Source organism: Episyrphus balteatus, chromosome 3 (genome assembly GCF_945859705.1).
Source record: "Episyrphus balteatus chromosome 3, idEpiBalt1.1, whole genome shotgun sequence".
NCBI classification, from domain to species: Eukaryota; Metazoa; Arthropoda; class Insecta; order Diptera; family Syrphidae; genus Episyrphus; species Episyrphus balteatus.
The window spans coordinates 62,102,145-62,120,600 of NC_079136.1; the positions used below are offsets into that span (position 1 = coordinate 62,102,145).

The 18,456-nt window shown below is 28.7% G+C and overlaps 1 protein-coding gene across 1 annotated transcript in view; it reads left to right on the forward strand.

Annotated features, from left to right (window-relative positions):
• LOC129916967 (neurotrimin) overlaps positions 1 to 18,456 on the forward strand; it is a 273,699-nt gene that overhangs the window by 23,742 nt on the left and 231,501 nt on the right. Inside the window, exon 2 of the mRNA XM_055997237.1 lies at positions 7,046 to 8,352. Coding sequence (XP_055853212.1) covers positions 8,076 to 8,352 — 277 coding nt within the window. The 5' untranslated portion in view covers positions 7,046 to 8,075. The remainder of the gene's footprint in view (positions 1 to 7,045; positions 8,353 to 18,456) is intronic.

The following is an 18,456-nucleotide window of genomic DNA, read 5'->3' on the forward strand; positions in this document are numbered from 1 at the left end:
GACATATTCTTGTAGGAAATTGATTGTTCCACAAAAAAAGTCTTATTAAATTTTTTCAATAATCTAACCATTCTAAAGCTATTTGAGGTCAATGTTCAAAAAAATTATAAAAACATTTTTTACTTTTAAAAATTTTCCAATTCACTGAAAATTCATTATTATAATTTTTCACTTGAGACCTCACCTTGAGACCTCACCTTGAGACCTCACCTTGAGACCTCAGGCATTTTACAAATCGAAAAATTCAATTTTAGTTTTTTTTTTTTTAACAAACGGCAAGCGTATCTTACTTGATTATAGATTTGGTGCTTGCATGAAGAAGTAATTGGATCTTTCTTGACATCCCGCCTATGTAACAGCGTTTTTTACTTTTGGTGTCAGAAATCGATTGCATGGTAACCATTGACAAAAAAGGGATTATGGTTTTTTCATCAAAAATGTCGGCTTCAAAATGGCGCCCAAAATAAGTATTTAAATTAAATTTTCTTTTTCAAAACAGTATATAAGTTAGAACTTTAGCTAGACTGATACCTAAAAGGAGTTCGGTCTTTCGATCTTATTCCTATTTGGGATAGTGTTTATTTTCAATGAAAAGAAAAAAGTAATATTTTGAAAATAAAGTCGAATTTGACTTGATATGTAATAAATCGACAACTTTCCTTATTTTCATACAAAAATTAAATATTTTGGTCTTAAAACTGTTTTGAATAAAAAAAAATTCGTAGGTTTTTGGATTCATTCTAACATCACTGTGCTTACGAAATCTCATCAAATTTGGTAGGGGAGAGTGGGGCTAAATGTAACAGGGGTAAGAATTAACAGCTAAAAAAAGCGATGTTCCTTTCAATATTAAGAAACGCGTAAAGGAGAAAAATGCTCAATTTTTGCATATCTACCGGCACATTTTCTTCAGATGAAGATTAGACGACAGGGTGAGAAGGTACACTAGTGGTGCCTAAAAAATGCATGTTTGTAACTTTTTTTTTTAATTTTATTTTTGGTCTACCTCTTTACCCGAAAAAGATAGAGTGCTAAGTGTTTTTTTGTTATATGCAACTGTGTTTTGGCTCAAATTGCGTGTATATGTTATGTCTATATCAGTTTCGCTTTTTTTTTAAATTGATTTTATGTGCCAAATTTCATGCTGGGGCTAGTTGTAACATTTTTCCGGGGCAAGTTGTACCATGTAAAAACCTACCTATACTGAAAAATTGTTTACCTAATATAATTTACAACCCTGAATATGAATGCTTGTAATTGAATTTGTATTTATTTTGAAATTGGAAACACATTTTTGAACCACCACTTGAATTCATAAAGCTTATAGCAAATATAACAATTTATGAATTCGAATAACTTTTATTTAAGACTACTGTCAAATTTTCTCTGGAAATCTTGGATTTGCTCCACTTTTTACAAATTTGCACCAAAATTTCATGACTGAGGTTTGTTTTTATTGTTATTAATTAAAAATAAATAAATATAAACAAATAAAGGTATTTTTCTCTTATTTTTAGTTCTTGGTACAACCTACCCCGGTATGTGTTACACTTTGCCCCGTATGTGGGGTAAGTTGAAACAACACGATTTTTTTTTTGGAAGCTTTATTTTTCAACATTACCGTTATGTTTTGCTAAATTTTTATGATGGATCTTGGAGCTAAAACATGGGTCTTTAATTTAAAAAAGGTCTGGTTGACCCACTTTCAAATTTGTAGGAGAACCATCGATTTTAGAAAAAAGTGTTACATTTGGCCCCACTCTCCCCTACCGATGATTCTTAATTTTTTTTTTTGGTAATTTGGTAATCACACCTAGAACAGATACCTTTCGTATAACATTGCTAGTTTTGTATTGCAATTTTTTCGAAAACGACTTTAAAGAAGTTTGTAAAGGTTTTTTTTTCGAAAATAGCGACACAGCCTTTTGATATTATTTTCATTCTTTTTGACCTATTTTTATTCTGAAAAGCCTTAATTTAAATTTTTAAAAACAATACGACAAAAGCTTCATTTTTTTACTCTTAAAGTCTAAAATATGTTTAGTACACGCACCATCTGGAAAAAATGATTGACAAAATTGGAGCTCTTGCAGACCGGTTTCCTAATATTGTCATTTTTTTTTTAACTTAAGTTGCTCCACAGAAGCAATTTGATTTTAATACTTTATAGGTCAATATAAAAATCGTTTATTTCCTCGTCTTTAAGGGGTGCTTCACTCTTGGAGAGGTAGAATCATAGAGAAGTTGAAAGATTAGTAAATATTTTTTTCCGAACTAAATGCAAAACTTAATGCCATTAATCAAAGTTTTAATGAAAACTTAAAACGTTTAAATCCGATTAATTAAAAGAATTTTAAGAATTCTATTTACCTAAAGTGACTTAATGACAGAATAACTGTCTATCAAAAATAAATTCCACCTAAAAAATCGCTAAAAACAACAACTACTCAATTTGAATAAATCACCACAATTATCCTGGAAACTGAAATAAACTGACATACACTGTTATTTGCAAATAACAACTGTTTCAAATTATATGCAATTCATTGGAAAAATTTTTATTAGTGTCAGTGTCAATAATAATGAACATTTTTCAAATTTAAATTCCCAACTTTGCGTTGTTATTATTTAATCAAATGTGTGAAATAAAAATATTTGTATAGTTACATTGATATGAATGCACTTCACTCAAAAATGTTGAATGTCATTAAAAATTTAACCACACACAAGGGCACTTTATTCGGTGTAAATCGTTTTTGAAAATCGGACAATACTATATTGAGTTGCTGCATTTAACTGCTATAAAGTCCTTATACAATACATTTCTGGCTGTTGTAAATGTTGGTAACTATAAATTGCTGCAGGTTAGTTTGGTACGTAAGTAAGGTAATCGGTATTTTAAAGCACACAAAAGTGTATGAAATATTTCTTTGTTGTTGTTTTTGTTGTAATAATGAAAAATTCATTCTTTTTCTCTTTGAAGGAGGCAAAGGATAATAATATAACATGACAATAACAAATATTTTCATAGTGAAGAGTTTTACTGCAACTCTCTACTACATCATCATCATCATTGTTGTTGCTGTTTTAAAAGAGTCATGGTGCTGTAGTAGAATATCCTTCCTTCCCTAACCATCTCGTCGATATACTCCTTAAATCGATATAAAACGTTGTCTGTTGTCAGACGGACGTAAAATCGATTCGTTCAATTGATTTTCCTGCTGAACTGAAAGTTAAAGGGTTCGTCAGCAGGTTTATAGTAATCAAGTTCTTCATATACTAGTCCTTTAGAGTTTAACTATATAGTAGTATGAAGTCCTTTTTCGTATATAAAATAGAAACTGTATACGAATTGAGTATGACGAACGAACGAAGAAGATAGGTACGTATACAGACTATTGAGTATGTTATGCAAGAATTTTTGGAAAAGGATTACGTAAACAAGTAAAACTTGTTTTTGGTTAATTGAAAGGATAACCGAACATATATATATTTTTGAAAGGAATTTGTGCATGTAAGCAGCTCTATGATTGTTTTATGCACATTTTCATAAGAAAACAGAATAGAAGATTTTGGTTTGGAATATGAAACCTAAGGTCAAATATGGATGATGGACTGTTTTAAAAGCATCAGGGTTGTAATTTCCCTTCTATACTGGGTTGTAATTATTTTGTTTTTTGAGAAATCTCAGAAACGCCTAAGTTTGGAAGATAAAATTATTTTGAATTTTGAAAATCAGAGATCAAAATTTCTTAAGGCTAAAGATTTACCTATGTGATTTCGTTTGTTTTCTGGATAAATCCTTTTTAATTAGCTTACAAATATGTAGTAATCATAAGGTGGATCAGAGTTCGCAATTTAAATACGAACTTAAATATTTAACATTGCCTATAATTTTTGTGTTTTCGGAACTCTGCTCAGGTTGCAAACAGAAAGTATAGATCACTAAGATATTTGACATTGAGACAAGAAGAGCTTTCTGGATTATGGGCAAATATGTGTAAAGAAATTTTAAGATTGAATTCTAGAATTTTTAGAATTAGCTAATAAGACCAATGTGAAAAATAAAAAATAATCCAGACAAGGGATTAAATAGTTGCCGTTAAAAGATTACCATATAAATACTTTTAGGTAAATCACCATTTGCAGGTTCTGGTACCATTGGAAAGTTCCAAAACAAAATATACCTTATAAGAGGGAAATTAAGAGCCTCAAAGTAATTAAAAGTAGAAAGGTTTGGAATTTGACGAAACTTGAACTTTTGCAAGAAATTTGGTTGATGTACGGAAGGAGGACAAATTTTTGTTCAACCAAAAGTTTTTTTCGTTACCTATATGACTTTTTTGAGAAAATCCAAAAATGCAGTTATATTGCAACTGGGTAGAATATTACGTGTGCAAAATTTTATCAAAATGGTTAGAGCTGTTTTCAGTTACACTTTCTAAGCGACAAAAAAAAACTTAAAGAATTTTATAAAAATCATGTGTACCAAATTTGAAGAAAATCTGTCCACTCGTTAAGGCTGTGGAATGTGTACAGATAGACACATAGACCGAGGACGATGCACGGTATTGCCTTTCGTGCTTTTCGGTGTCAAAATTCAAACTTAGTAAACTAGAAGGTATATAAGTATGCAGAATACGAAGAAAATGGCGGCTGTTTTTCAAAAACTTTTCTTTTTCAAACCAGTATATAAGCTAGAAATTTGGCTAAATTCATGTCAAAAAGATGTCAAAAAATAAAAATTTTGGCCCAAAGTCCCAAAAATTGCCAAATGAAACACAGTTTTTAAACCTCTTATTACGGTATTTCATGGATTTTTTTAATTAGCACAGTTTTGACATCGCTATTTTAGGCTTTTATGGTTGCCACATTTTATTTTGAATTCAAATCCAAAGTCAGTTGGAAAAAAAAATAATGCTTGATTTAAAGTAAGTAGAGCATATACTTAGAAAATGTCTTAAAATATTACTTATACAAATCTGGTTAGGTATGATATTTTATTGATAATAAAGTTCTTTAAGAATCAAAAAAATTTAAAAAAGGTTCCTGTTTAAATTGAACTTAAGTTGTAAGAGCTTTTGATGTAAGGTAAATCACAACAAAAACATTACTGTTAAAAAAAGAGCCAAGCTCTCCTATATTGAAATTATGCTGGCACAAAAAGTACTGCGATGTAAAAGTGTACCAAGTTCTAAAGTTTGGGTTCAAATTTGTATCAATAAAATTTTGATTGTCCTCTTGACAATTTTTCTTTTAATTACCGATTTTAAAAGTTATTTCAAAAATTGCCAAGTAAACAATCAAAATGTTGGTACACTTTTACATCTCAGTACTTTTTGTGCCAGCATAATTTCAATATAGGAGAATTTGGCTCTTTTTTTAACAGTAATGTTTTGTTGTGATTTCACTACTTTTTGCAAGATATGGCTGTAGAATTATTGAAAATTTCTATATTTGATGAAAATTCAGTGAAAATGGGCGGTTACCGCGCCCCCTGGCTGAAATTCTTAACTTTTAAATTTTTCCCTTTGTATTAACTACCAGCTCTACCATTCTACCAAATTTCAAGATTCTACGATAGTCAAAGTGCTCTATAATAATTGATAAAAATTCAGCGGAAATGGGAGGATGCCACGCCCCCTGAATTGAAAATTTCAAATTTTCGATTTTTCCCTTTGTATACACAACAAGTCCTATCACCGTGTAAAATTTGTAAAGTTTCAGTTTCTACGTTAGCGGGAAGTTCTCCATAATTTTGATGATCTGTCAGTGAGTGAGTGAGTGAATCAGTTACGGTTTTTGAGATTTTTGAAGCCCTATATATCAGAAACTACTAATCATAAGAGGCTGAAATTTTGTGAGGAGTTTGGTTTTGACCAGCTCAATAAATGTAGCGAGTTTGAAATTTCTAGCATCTTTGGTGTGGAAGTTAGAGGGGGGTCGAATATGGTCTGAGTTGTTTCCTGTAAATAAGGGTGTAGTGCCAAAGTTGCTAGAGAACTTGGCTGGGCACTACCGTGCCCCTTGATTAAGATTTAAAGGTTTTTAAAAACAACATAGAATTCTAATGTTCTTAAAAGGATTTTTCAATGTCAAATTATTTTATTTTTCTTCGGATTGATATTTAAAAATGTATACATATTTTGAATTTGTATTTTTTATGAAATTTATTTCCAATGTTAACAGCGAATTTAGCCTTTGCCCACCAATTAATAAAATAATAAAAACAGAATTTGTTTTTATTATGCTGTCAATAGGATTGATGATTGAATGTTTTTCTCACTTTGTTTTGATTTTTATAATGGTAATATTCGAATCAAAAAATCAAAGTGGTTTTTATTTACTAAAAAACAAAAAATATTATTCTATAAAATTAATGAATAATAAAATTACCACTCATTCATGTCACAAAACTCAACTTAATTTACATATTAAATAAATTTATTATATTTTGTTTAACAATAATAAAGTTAAAAGTTAAACATAATCCATTTATTTGTTGTTATATTTACATTAAATTTCCAATTTAACATCCTTAAAAATTTAAGTAAAACCAAAAAATATTATACAAAATGAATAAATAAATTAATTGACATTTATTTAAATATAAAATACAAAAATTAATACAAATAAATACATGAGTCGGTATATATTTAATGACATCCTAAACTCAATTACACATCAACTCAATAAAAAAATGATAACAAAAATTGTATCCAATATTCACTTTTTGGGTTATATATTAAACAAAAAAAAAAAAAAATAAAATAAAAATCATTATAATATTCCACCTCTATTGTCAACGATAGAATTTCACAAAATATACAGTAATAATTAGTTATAAATTCTATATCCTGCATTTTATTATAAATTTATACAGAAAAAACACTCTCAATTATGTTAATAATAGCCAATACAAATGTTGGTATAAAAACATAATTACAAATAACAAAAATTTCATAGAAAATACAAAAAAAATATGCTGATGTCCTATATTTAATTTAAATTTCATTAATTTTTTTTTATTCTTCTTTATTTTCAGGAATATATCCATTCAATTAAATTACGCAACCTTGCGTTAAATGACCGTTGACAACGTTGACAGCATAAACTGAGTATTATATTCGATATAAAGGATCCAATATAACCGCATTATATTCGTACATATACACTCACTTACTCACTTGAATGTACAAAACATCATCGGTCTGCAAACAATCAGTGTGCCATTGATTTTGATTAATCACCAGTTAAACAATTTTTATTAAATTATCCTGGCACTATATGGGAAATGAGCCATACAATAAAAACAACAACAACAACGTAACATCATCATCATCTATATCCACCGATTTACTTAATACAAAAAAACCCGCCATTTGTATAATACAACAATACCAACTGGTGATGACTTTTAAGCCTCAATCATAACATTTATGAATGTTAATTAACCATTTTTGGCTTTATCAGTTTTTTTTTTTTGTGTTTGGCCCAAATCTAATGTTTGTAGGTACAGCAGAATTTCCGGATAAAAATTGAATACAAAAAAATAAAAACGAGCAAATTTAATTGAAGTCAAGGAAAAAAGTAAAAAACAAAAATTACATTGCAAATATACCGACCCAAATTGAAAAAAAAAATTACTGTACACAAGTCGTTTACAGAATTAAATTGCAATTAAAAGTAATTCACATACAAATACAAAACAACAACAAAAAATAAGAGAACGAAGAGAAAAAATATAAAAAACGAAAATATTAAGAGTTAAGAATTTTTTTTGCTTGCCTTTTGTACTCACCACGATTAACGCAAAAAGAACTTCCGCAAAGGGTAGCCCACAATAATATTACAACGAAAACGTTTTTCTATCTGGGATATCCTGTTTAAAAAAAAAAAAATTGTATATTCCTTTAGACATTATCTTCATTCTATGTCTGTATGTGTGTGATATATATATATATTTTTTTTCAACACAAAATAAGGATAAACCCGTTAAAAAACTTGGTGTGGTAAAAGAGATAAACCATTATTTTTTTTTGTAAATTTTTTAATTCATCTTTGGAATTAAAAAAATGAACATTTTTTCATCCTGCGAAATGGCAGTAAAAGCAACAACAAAAATGGTTAAAAGAATCCCATCAACAAAATCAACAACAACAAAAACATCAGTAACGATAAGAAATACAGAATCAGAAGCAACAAGAAGAACAACAACAACAACAGCGAAAGGAACAACCACATCTGTATCAGCGAGAATGAATTGTCCCATTTTAATTGTAATTAGCTTCAGTTGCTTTTTGCATCTAGGACTTTTGTTAACGTCAGCAGAGGGAGCTATTTCGACTAGAGGTAAGTTGCAATATCTAGGGATTTCATTATATAAAAAAAGGATATTATATAATTCAACAAAAGGCCATATATAGATACAGACACGCCCTGCACAATTTATTATTATGGTTGCATTATTTTTTTTTATTCTTATGCAAATTTTTTTTTTGACAATTACCTGTTTGCATGAATGTGGAATAAAAATGAGGTAACTGTAGGAAAACTATTTTACCTGTGTGATTAAGGTTTAGTAGAAAATTGAAATTAAGATATGAATCAATTTCGAAAACATGTTGTTGATGAAAAAATGAAGGTCCTAAAAGTTTATCCCTGAGGAGAGTTTAAAACCGTTTTTTCCTTGCGATATATGTAGGTACTATGTGAGGCAAATTTAAGATTCATAAAAATAATCGAGCTCGAGATTACAATCAGATATGAGATTTCGATTTTTTTTAAATGGATCTAACGATTTTGAAAAAAAAAAAAATACTAAAATTCTTTTCTTTAAAAAAAAATTTATAGCATACCTACTTTGTTTGGAGGTAAAAACCATTCAAGAAAATATTGCAAAATGTCTTAAAACGTTATAGTCAAATAAAGTTAAAAAAAATAACAACAAATTTGGTATCATAAGAGACACCAATATTTTTTCAAATATACATAGGTATTAAGTAAGTTTACCAAACTTGGGCCGGTCAGCCGAACAGTTTATTTGTTACTTGCTCTATAGGGCAAGTTTAGTATTGGTTTCGTGTCAAAAAAAATTCGTGATTTGAATCAAAACTAACATTACGATGATGGAGAAGTCCAAAAAAGTGGGTTTCGTCATGACGTCCGTCGGTCTGTGCGTCCGTGCGTTAATCTGTACAAGTAGCTACAGCCTAAACAGGTGGACGGATTTTATTGAAATTTGGTATGGATGTTTTTTTCGTAATTTCCAAGGTTGATTTTTTTTTTGTTTTTTAATATCTCGCTTAGAACGTATACCTCCCATACAACATTTTCGAGTTATTGCAATTTTCTCGAAAACGGCTCTAACGATTTTGATTAAATTTAACACACGTAATGATCTACATAGTTCAAATATAACTGCGTTTTTAGTTTTTCTCAAAAAATACGGATAGTGGAAATATGGTCTTTACATTTTTTTAAATCGCGGATGTCGGCTCTTCCCGTACATCGTTATGGAATTATTGCAATTTTCTCAAAAATGGCTCTAATGATTTTGATAAAATTTTGCATACGTAATATTCAAAGTAATTGCAGTAAAACTGCATTTTTAGTTTTTCTCAAAAAAATCAAGTCAAACAAAATAAAATTCTATTTAAACATTTGGCCGGCTTTTCCCCTACATCAACCAAATTTCTTAGAAATGTATATAGAGGAAGCTCTTATAATTTACAAATAAGCTAACATAAAAGTGCTTTGAACTGCAAGAGCAAGTACGTGCGGCCCCAGTCGTGCATTTTATTTTTGCTATGTTGGCAGTTATTTAACCCATTTCCGGCGGCTACCTGTTCTAGTTGACTTAGAAACTTGAAATTTTACACACTATCTGTTTTTGGTCCAATTAAAAAAAATCTGAAAAAAAAATTTTGGAAAAGCTTTTGGGTGGCCGAAAGGGGTATCAAAATTTTTGAAATAATTTTTTTTTATATGGAGTATGAATCAATTTTATGTGAGTATTTTTATGAAGAAATGAACTAAATAAAGATATTCTGAGTAATGAAAGATTGTTGAAAATAAAAAAACAAAATTTGTAATAACTTATACATTATATTTTCCATTCGATAAACCAAGTTAGCACCCGGTAACAATCAACAAATTTTTTAAGTTTTCTTAACTAAGATATTGTCTTTCTAATAGGTAATTTGATTTATTCTCAATGCATAGCGAAGAACCAACTCTTATTGTATTTACATTCATAGTTCGTGAGAATAGAAGTTGTAAATCGTAGTTGACCGAACTGAAACAAATGAAAAAAGTCTTGGTTTCATTGAATTTGCATTCGATAGCGAAAATTAAATTACACCTGTTCGCTGGAACAACAATTTTAACAGTCTTATCAAATCATTTAATGGATCCACCAATCAATCAGGAAAAACGGATTGATCGAATAAAGGGAAAACTTGTCAACATTCCAATGCCCTATTCAATTCGTGAAAACATCATAACAATGGGTGGAATTGATTTATATGATAACGTTACAAGCAAATTATCGGATTCGAATTGATCAATTATATTTTACTATCAAATGCACTGGATGAAGCGTTTCTAAAAGTATTGGAAATATATGGCATTTGCAAAAAGTTTGGTAAGGAAACACCAATGCCAAAACTAGAATTTAGAATATTTGTTGTAGATTCACTGTTGCGATCAGAAAGAAACAATGAACTAGATATCCAAACTGAAGGAAATCCCAATGAAGTGCTTCATTTCTACGTTGTAAGTGTTCTAGCCACACTGATTTTCCTCCAAGAAATGTTATATCCCGATTCTGCAAAAATACTTCGACAAATACTACACAAAATCCCATTCTTTGAAAGCATAAAATTACCAAATATAATGTATAACTTATTACAAATTTTGTATCTTTATTTGGTTCATTTCTTCATAAAAATACTCAAATAAAATTTATTCATACTCCATGTTAAAAAAAAATTATTTCAAAAATTTTGATACCACTTTCGGCGAGCGTTGCGAAAACGCAACATAATGCTTTCTTACCTGACAAGCAGGCAACTCAAATAAATTACTTCAGCACTATTTTAGAATATAATTTGAACCCTTATTTACCTGTAGTTGAGACTATTTAGAAAAATTATAATTTTGGCTATATTTTTCAAAAGTTCAAAAATTTTACCTCAAAATTTACAAAAACTCGAATTTTCATAGCCCCAAAAAGCTCGATTAGATAATTTGACTTTCTTTCCAAATAATTTTTTGTTTATTTAAATCTATAATCAGTTATGTTCCAGAAGTCTTCTAACATGAGGTTGCTAAAACGCAACCTTAGCCGGAAATGGGTTAAGATATTAATTTTTAAGAATTTAGAATTTCCCTTAATATTACTCATTCTCCCGTTCTGCCTGAACCTGTAAGCAGTGTAGTATAGATTGCGATTTCATCTTAACCGATTCATTCAATTTATGAGTTTTTAATAGTTAATATTTTAAGATCCGTGCAAAAATTTGGATTTTTAAAATGACTTTCACCAAATAACAGGAAAACTACCTACTTTTTTTCACGCGAATTTATTGACCGTTTTTAACTGTTTGTATTTATTTCTATTTTATTTTGATAGATAGATGAATTTAATTAATAAGCAAGATACATAGATAATAGAGAGTATTTGTTTTTTTTTTATTTTGTGATAAAAATTGACTGCATCCAAAAAATCTCAACAATTTTGTTAGCAAAAAAGGTTTTTGGTGCCGAGACTTAGATATACTATTCTATAGGTTTTCGGTGTGCAGAACTCGAATCTGAAGTCAGAAATATCCTATCAGCTTTCGTTTTTGAAATATTACCGTTAGAAAATGCCAAAAAGACGTTTTTTCCCACTCTCAAGTAGCACACTGGTGTATAAATTGGTGTAAATTCATTAATTTTGGTGTAAAATTGAGAAATTTGAATAAAATGGTGTATTTATCAAAAAAGATGGTATAAAAATTATACCATCATCTTTTCTGTGCAAAATTTCAACAATTCTTTTAAGATTCCGTGCAAAAAATAAGCCGATATTCAATTGTTTTTATGATACACCATTATTGGTGCATAAAATTATTCGATTCTCAAATGAAACGAAACGGTATATTTTGTACACTCGCTTTGGTGTAGGAAATACACCCTGTGGACATAAAATTCACCAGACTTCATAAGTGGGAGACGTCATATTTTTCCATGGCCGACATTTAAATAATGAATACAGCGATTAATTATTTTACTATAATAGTACTATATCGGCCTAATTATCCCGCATTCTTACTTTTTTTCGATTCGTTTATATTATAATAAGAGAACGCTTCTAAAAAAATGTAAAAACAACAAAAAAATTATTATTTTTGAAAACCAGATTTTTAAAATCGAAAAATAAAATCATTAATTCATTTAAATTTTTTGAGGCGCTCGATTTTTAGACGGGGTAGTATCTAAAATCAGTAGATGGAATTTGTTTCGTTCTTAAATTAGGCACTCAAATTCATATTTAATCATTAGTTAATTGTATTGTGATAGAGAATAATTTATTTTCATTTATTTCATAAGAAATAGTGTACATTTTAATTCATCAAACTATTTAAGGTTAAAAAATAAACTTTGGTTCAAATTATAAATCAGAATAATTTAAATGGTGTATTTTATCCATAGATTTATTGTGTATTTTTCAATTTCAAAGGAATAATTTTTCACCAAAAACCAGTTCATTTTTTATACCACTAGCTCTATTTATATACCAAAATCGGTTTAATTTTTTAACCAGCGGAGTTTATTATAGACGAGAAAATGGTATATTTTTTATATTCAAAATGCATATCACGAAAGTGCAAAAAATACTCCAAATATTTTGGTGTATTTTAGACTTTTGTGCTACTTGAGCTTTTGATGTAATGCGTTAATTTGAAGATTTTTTTTCAATATAGAACATAACGGTTTCTATAAGAACTATTTTCCTTCTTAAATCTTTGCAATATCTTATTTACTGCATGAGATATTTTGAAATGAAGTAAGTGTGTTTTTATCAAAAAGGAGATGAAAACGTGATATCTGTTTGATACATTACAAGAAGCCAAAAAAACTGACGATATCTCGAACAATAAAAAAGATATCGAAAAGATTTAAAAAGATCTTGAATGAAGGAAAATAGTTCTTATAGAAACCGTTATAATTTAAACTAAAAAATCTTCAAATAAAGGCATTACATCAAAAATGGTAAAAAAACGTTTTTTTTTGCAATTTCTTTACATAAAGAATAACCTAAAAAGTAGTTTTTTTACATCTTCTAACGGTAATATTTCAAAAACGGGAGCTGATAGGATATTTCTCACTTCAGATTCGAATTTAGCACACCGAAAACCTACAGAAAAGTATATCTTAGTCTCGGCACCAAAAATCTTGTAGACCTGTGTTATTAATCACTTTGAAATCTCAATATATTTTGTTCCTTCTTTGCAACTAAACACTTTCTCAAAAATTCTTCACACTTGATGAAATGATACTTAAAATAATTTTAATGAAAATAAAATTTAAATTATTTAAAATTTCACATTGTGAATGATTGTTGTGTATGCCAAATGATCCCTTATTGTTTATGTTCATTTGACGGCTCAATTGAGCTGTTTTCAATGTACATAGTTTACATAAACAAAGTTCACGTGTGATCATTCGGTGTGTATGTGTGTGTTAAATAAAATTTTAACGAAGAGATATATTAACACCATTTAAAAGATTTCAAGCAATATTATTTTAACAGTTTAAGGTTTTCGCTTAAAAAAGGTTACGCATACGCCATAGTAAACCTTCTTTGTTGCATTTTAAAAGCAGCCACATCAACTGAGCCTTCTTTTTGTGGTGACACATTTTATACAAATTAACTTTGTTTCTTTATAAATTAAGTCAAAATCGAATTCTACGTATCAAAAAATAATTAAACTGTAATTTCTCTGATTTCATTTAAATAACGGAAAATAGTGAGTTTATAATAAATTGAAACCATAAACTTTGCACACCTATCGTAAATCAGTGATTTATACGATATTTAATTTATTTAAAAAAAAATTCCTTTCGAAAAAACTCAGATTTTCAATTACTTTTTTTTTTTCAATTTTACCATTAAATCAAAACCAACCCACTTTTGTATGGAAAGGATTAATATTAAAATGTCACATGAGTACATAAACATTCTTTGTAGGAAAACCATTCATAAACGGATTCAATTGAAATTTGTGGGTTTTTTATGATTTAATTTTTTACTAAGTAGAATTCTTTTACTAATATCACAAAAGCATAAAGCTTATTCATAATAAATTAAATTTTCCAAAGAATATTATTCACTTTTGAAAAACAAAAATAAAAATCGTAGACATCCTTACACAATTTCATTTTTCTTGAAATTAATTAAATATTTCAAGAAGTGACTTTATGCAAAGTCAAATGATACAAATGAATATTTCTTAAAAATTAGAATTTTTTATAATCCGAATTCCAGGACCCATCTTGTGCTCAGACTTGTTTCTTTACTCTCTAATTAATCGTTGGAATTATGTTAAAAAAAATTTAATTGAAAGAATAAAGATTCTATTAATAGTAGAACAGGTTAAAAAAAACTGCATTGAAAAGAAAAAGAAGCGCTCTAAACATAACCACCTCAATTCTTTCATGTTTAACAAAAAAAACAAAAATAAAATATTGTCAATATTGAAACTTAACTAAACTTTAAAACAAAAACAAAATTTAATTGAAAATTTAAATTGTTCACTGAATCTGAATAGTTATGAATTTTAAAATTCCCCAAGTTAAATTTTAACACAAAATATAAATATAGCCTTGCATCATCACCATCCACCACCTATTTTGCTTAACTAAACATTGTTTCATAGAGTAAATTTTAAGCTGCTTTGTTTCAATCTCCTTCGTTTTTCTATTTCATATTTTTTTTTTTTTGCTTTTTTTTTATTCGCACATCCCTTTAATCCTTCCTGACTGTTTTAGAAGTTTGCACCAAAAAAGGTACACACAAGTTATAAGTTATAACGTTTAACCTACATTCTCAACTTCCCAGGTAAAATTCACGTCATTCTCACCTCTAAAAAGTCTCTCCTGACGTTGACAATATTTTAACAAAATAGTAAAACAAAAAAATGAGAGGAAAAAAAGAACTTTTTTCATTGTTTTGAATTCTAGTGCGGATATACGCGATAGCTTTTGTTAATTGTTTTAACCACGCTCTTCATCCTCTCTTGTATGCCTTTAGTTTGAGTTTGAGTTAAAGCCCAGAATTTTATATACAATTGCGGTGAAAATCCACAGACCGCACGGTGTTAAATTGTATATACACGTAACGTATGTTGGCATTGAAAGGGTTGTATATAATGCTGCTCTGGTTTTGTTTCAGGAATTTAAAAAAAAAATTGTTAAAGTCATGTAATCGGTCGTACTTTCTTGCTTCAGAATTCAAATATTTTTTTCTTATTTTTAGTGATTTTTAAAAGGTTGTATTGAAGTATGAAATGAGGTCAGAAATTCAGTAAGAGAACTCGAAAGCAATATAATGATTTGTCTATAACTATTTTTTTTTTCTAAGCCAATTTTGAACTGATTTTCATAAAAAATACCTCGTTTCATTTGGAAATAAATATTTTTTAAGAATATATTTTTAAAACAGCATGTTGTTTTGCACACATATACTTTAAATTGATGTTGAAGTTGGGTAAAAGACGAAAAAAAAAATGGAATTTTTGAACTTTGACAGCTTATAAATTCTAGGTGGTTTAACCGAATCACATGTTTTATACATTGTTAAAAAGATATAATTATCTTCTATCAGAAACTGTAAAAAAATTAAAAATGGGTAAAAATTTGACGGAGCTAGATTTTTGTTCAATGAATTAAGGTCCAAAAAACCGTTTTTTGCCCCTAACTCCATGTTTTGGGGGTGATAAGGAATTTTAAAATACCATTTCGTAATCAGTGCGAATAGTTCTACAAAACGTGATAGGTCTCCGCTGGCGTATATTTTGAGTGTTACACAGTGTTATTAAAGCCTAGTTTATTTTCTTAACAAAATTAAGTTTTTTTTACATAAAAAAGACTACCTGCAGTAGGGATGGGCTTTATTGCTACTTTTTGATAACTGTTACTACCTGTTATTGCTACCTTACAATTACAGGTATAAATACCGGTTACTGAAATAATAGTTAGTGAAAAAAATTTACACTAAAGGAAGAGAAAACAAGCACATTTTTCTGCCTGTTAATTAATCATTATCCTTAATAGCTCTGTGCTTCCAAAGTCCTTCTGAGCCTGAACTAGACATACTCTGTTATTTTGGTAGCTCTGAAAGTTTTTGATTGATACTTGCGGGCGAATAATCTGCTAAAATAACAAATGCTCCTATAATACCTGTTACTCGGATTAAAATTATCTGCTTAGTCAAAATTATCAAGGAACTTATAATACCTGTTACTTACAACTTGCGACTTGTAACAGGTATTATAGGAGAATTTGTTTTTTGGCAGATTACTCGCCTGAACTGCAAATATCAAAGATGAATTTTATCGCAAGTAACAGGTATTATAATATAAGTTCCTTGATAATTTTGATTAAGAAGAAAATTTTGATCCGAGTAACAGGTATTATAGGAGAATTTGTGCGTTTTTAACAGATTATTCGCCTTAACTGTTAGTATCAAAAATTATTTTTATCGCAAGTAACAGTTATTATAAGCTCATTGATAATTTTGACGAAGCAGATTATTTTCATCCGAGTAACAGGTATTACAGATTATTACCGATAAAATTAGTTTTATTGTAGGATAAGAGAAAGTTGTTTAGATTATTATTAGTAGGTATTTTTCATTTTATCAAGATCTTATTACCGAAATTTTTTTGGATTGCAAAAAAAAAAAATAATTTAATTTAAAGTAATTTTAGATCCGATAATATTAACTGTTATTTCAGTAACAGGTATTTTGCCTGATGAGTAGCAAGTTGTTATTGCTACTTTCCAATACCTGTTACTTAATACCTGTTCCTTAAATATCGGCCCATCCCTAACCTGCAGAAAGTCATTTAATAAAAATAAACAAACTGAGTGAATTAAAAAAAAAATAGTTTTAAAATACAAAATTAATTTAAATAATAACTCGAAAACGTTACGAAAACGCGAAAATTACCTCTTCCTTTTTTCGACTTAAAATTATCTCTGGAATCCATGGTTTTCATTTGGGGCGGTTACTGTGGGACACCCTGTATATTGAAAATTTTTGTGAATGTAACGTGAGTTACCAAGTGATCAAAAGTCGTAAGATCAATTTTGTATGGATAAGTTCTTTTCAAATATAATAAATTTGAAGACACATTTGTTAAGTTCTAACTGACAAATAGATATTGGTAATGATCGAAAAATAGTCTTAAAGAAAATCAACTAACCCAATTAATTGTTTGGCAAAGGAAAAAAAAAAAAATTGTTTGAAAAAGTTACACATACGCCCCAGTGACCGTTTAAATTAGAAAATTGATATAAGATTTTCTACAGCGGGAACAAATATTAAATCAATTAATCTTTGTTTAGTGTATTCTGCTAGTTTTTTTAAATCTATTGGGTATATTTGTTAGAAACGTAATCGAAACAACCAACTATTCCATTGAATTTTTTAACTCGTTGGACGCAGCCATATTGAACAATTTTATTCATTAGGTTTTTTTTTTACAAATCCATAAGCTGTTCTTAGATATAGTGCGTTTGTTTGAACAACACAAGTAAATAGGATGTGTGCGGTTTAACTTTTTACTTTTCCCCACATCTGTATGTTATCTAGCATAAAGGTAGGTTTCATTAATGTGCACAGCAGCATATGAAAAATACAGAGGACGTATAAAATATAAAATTCCAGAACGAAGCCTGAATCTTGTATAAATGTATGTATACTTACCTGATGTGTATATAAAAAATTTATGAAATTATGGGTAAATTGTTTTGAGACTAATGAGTGAAGAAAACGAAAGGAGATGGCTAATTAAAAATAATAAATGAACCGGATTTACAAACAAATATGTATTCATGCATGCATAGGTTAATCAAACCCGCAAGGATATAAATATTTAATTTGTCTTTGTCTTTTTCAGTTTGTTTGTCTTTTGTCTTTTTATTTTTTTTGTATTCTTGTTTTTATTTATGTCTGCTTTTAATTTAATATAGTTTCACTGTCACTGTAATATTAAATGGGAGATGTAAGCTATTTAAGCTTGGCCTCAAATAACTCATTTTTTACACAAAGTGTTCATCCTATGAACCAATTAGAGAGATTTTTAAATAATACTTAATATTGATAAAACAAAAACAATTCCGAATGTTAACAATCCGACCTTGTCTTTGCACAGTGAGCCTGAACAAGTTTAAGGTTGACCT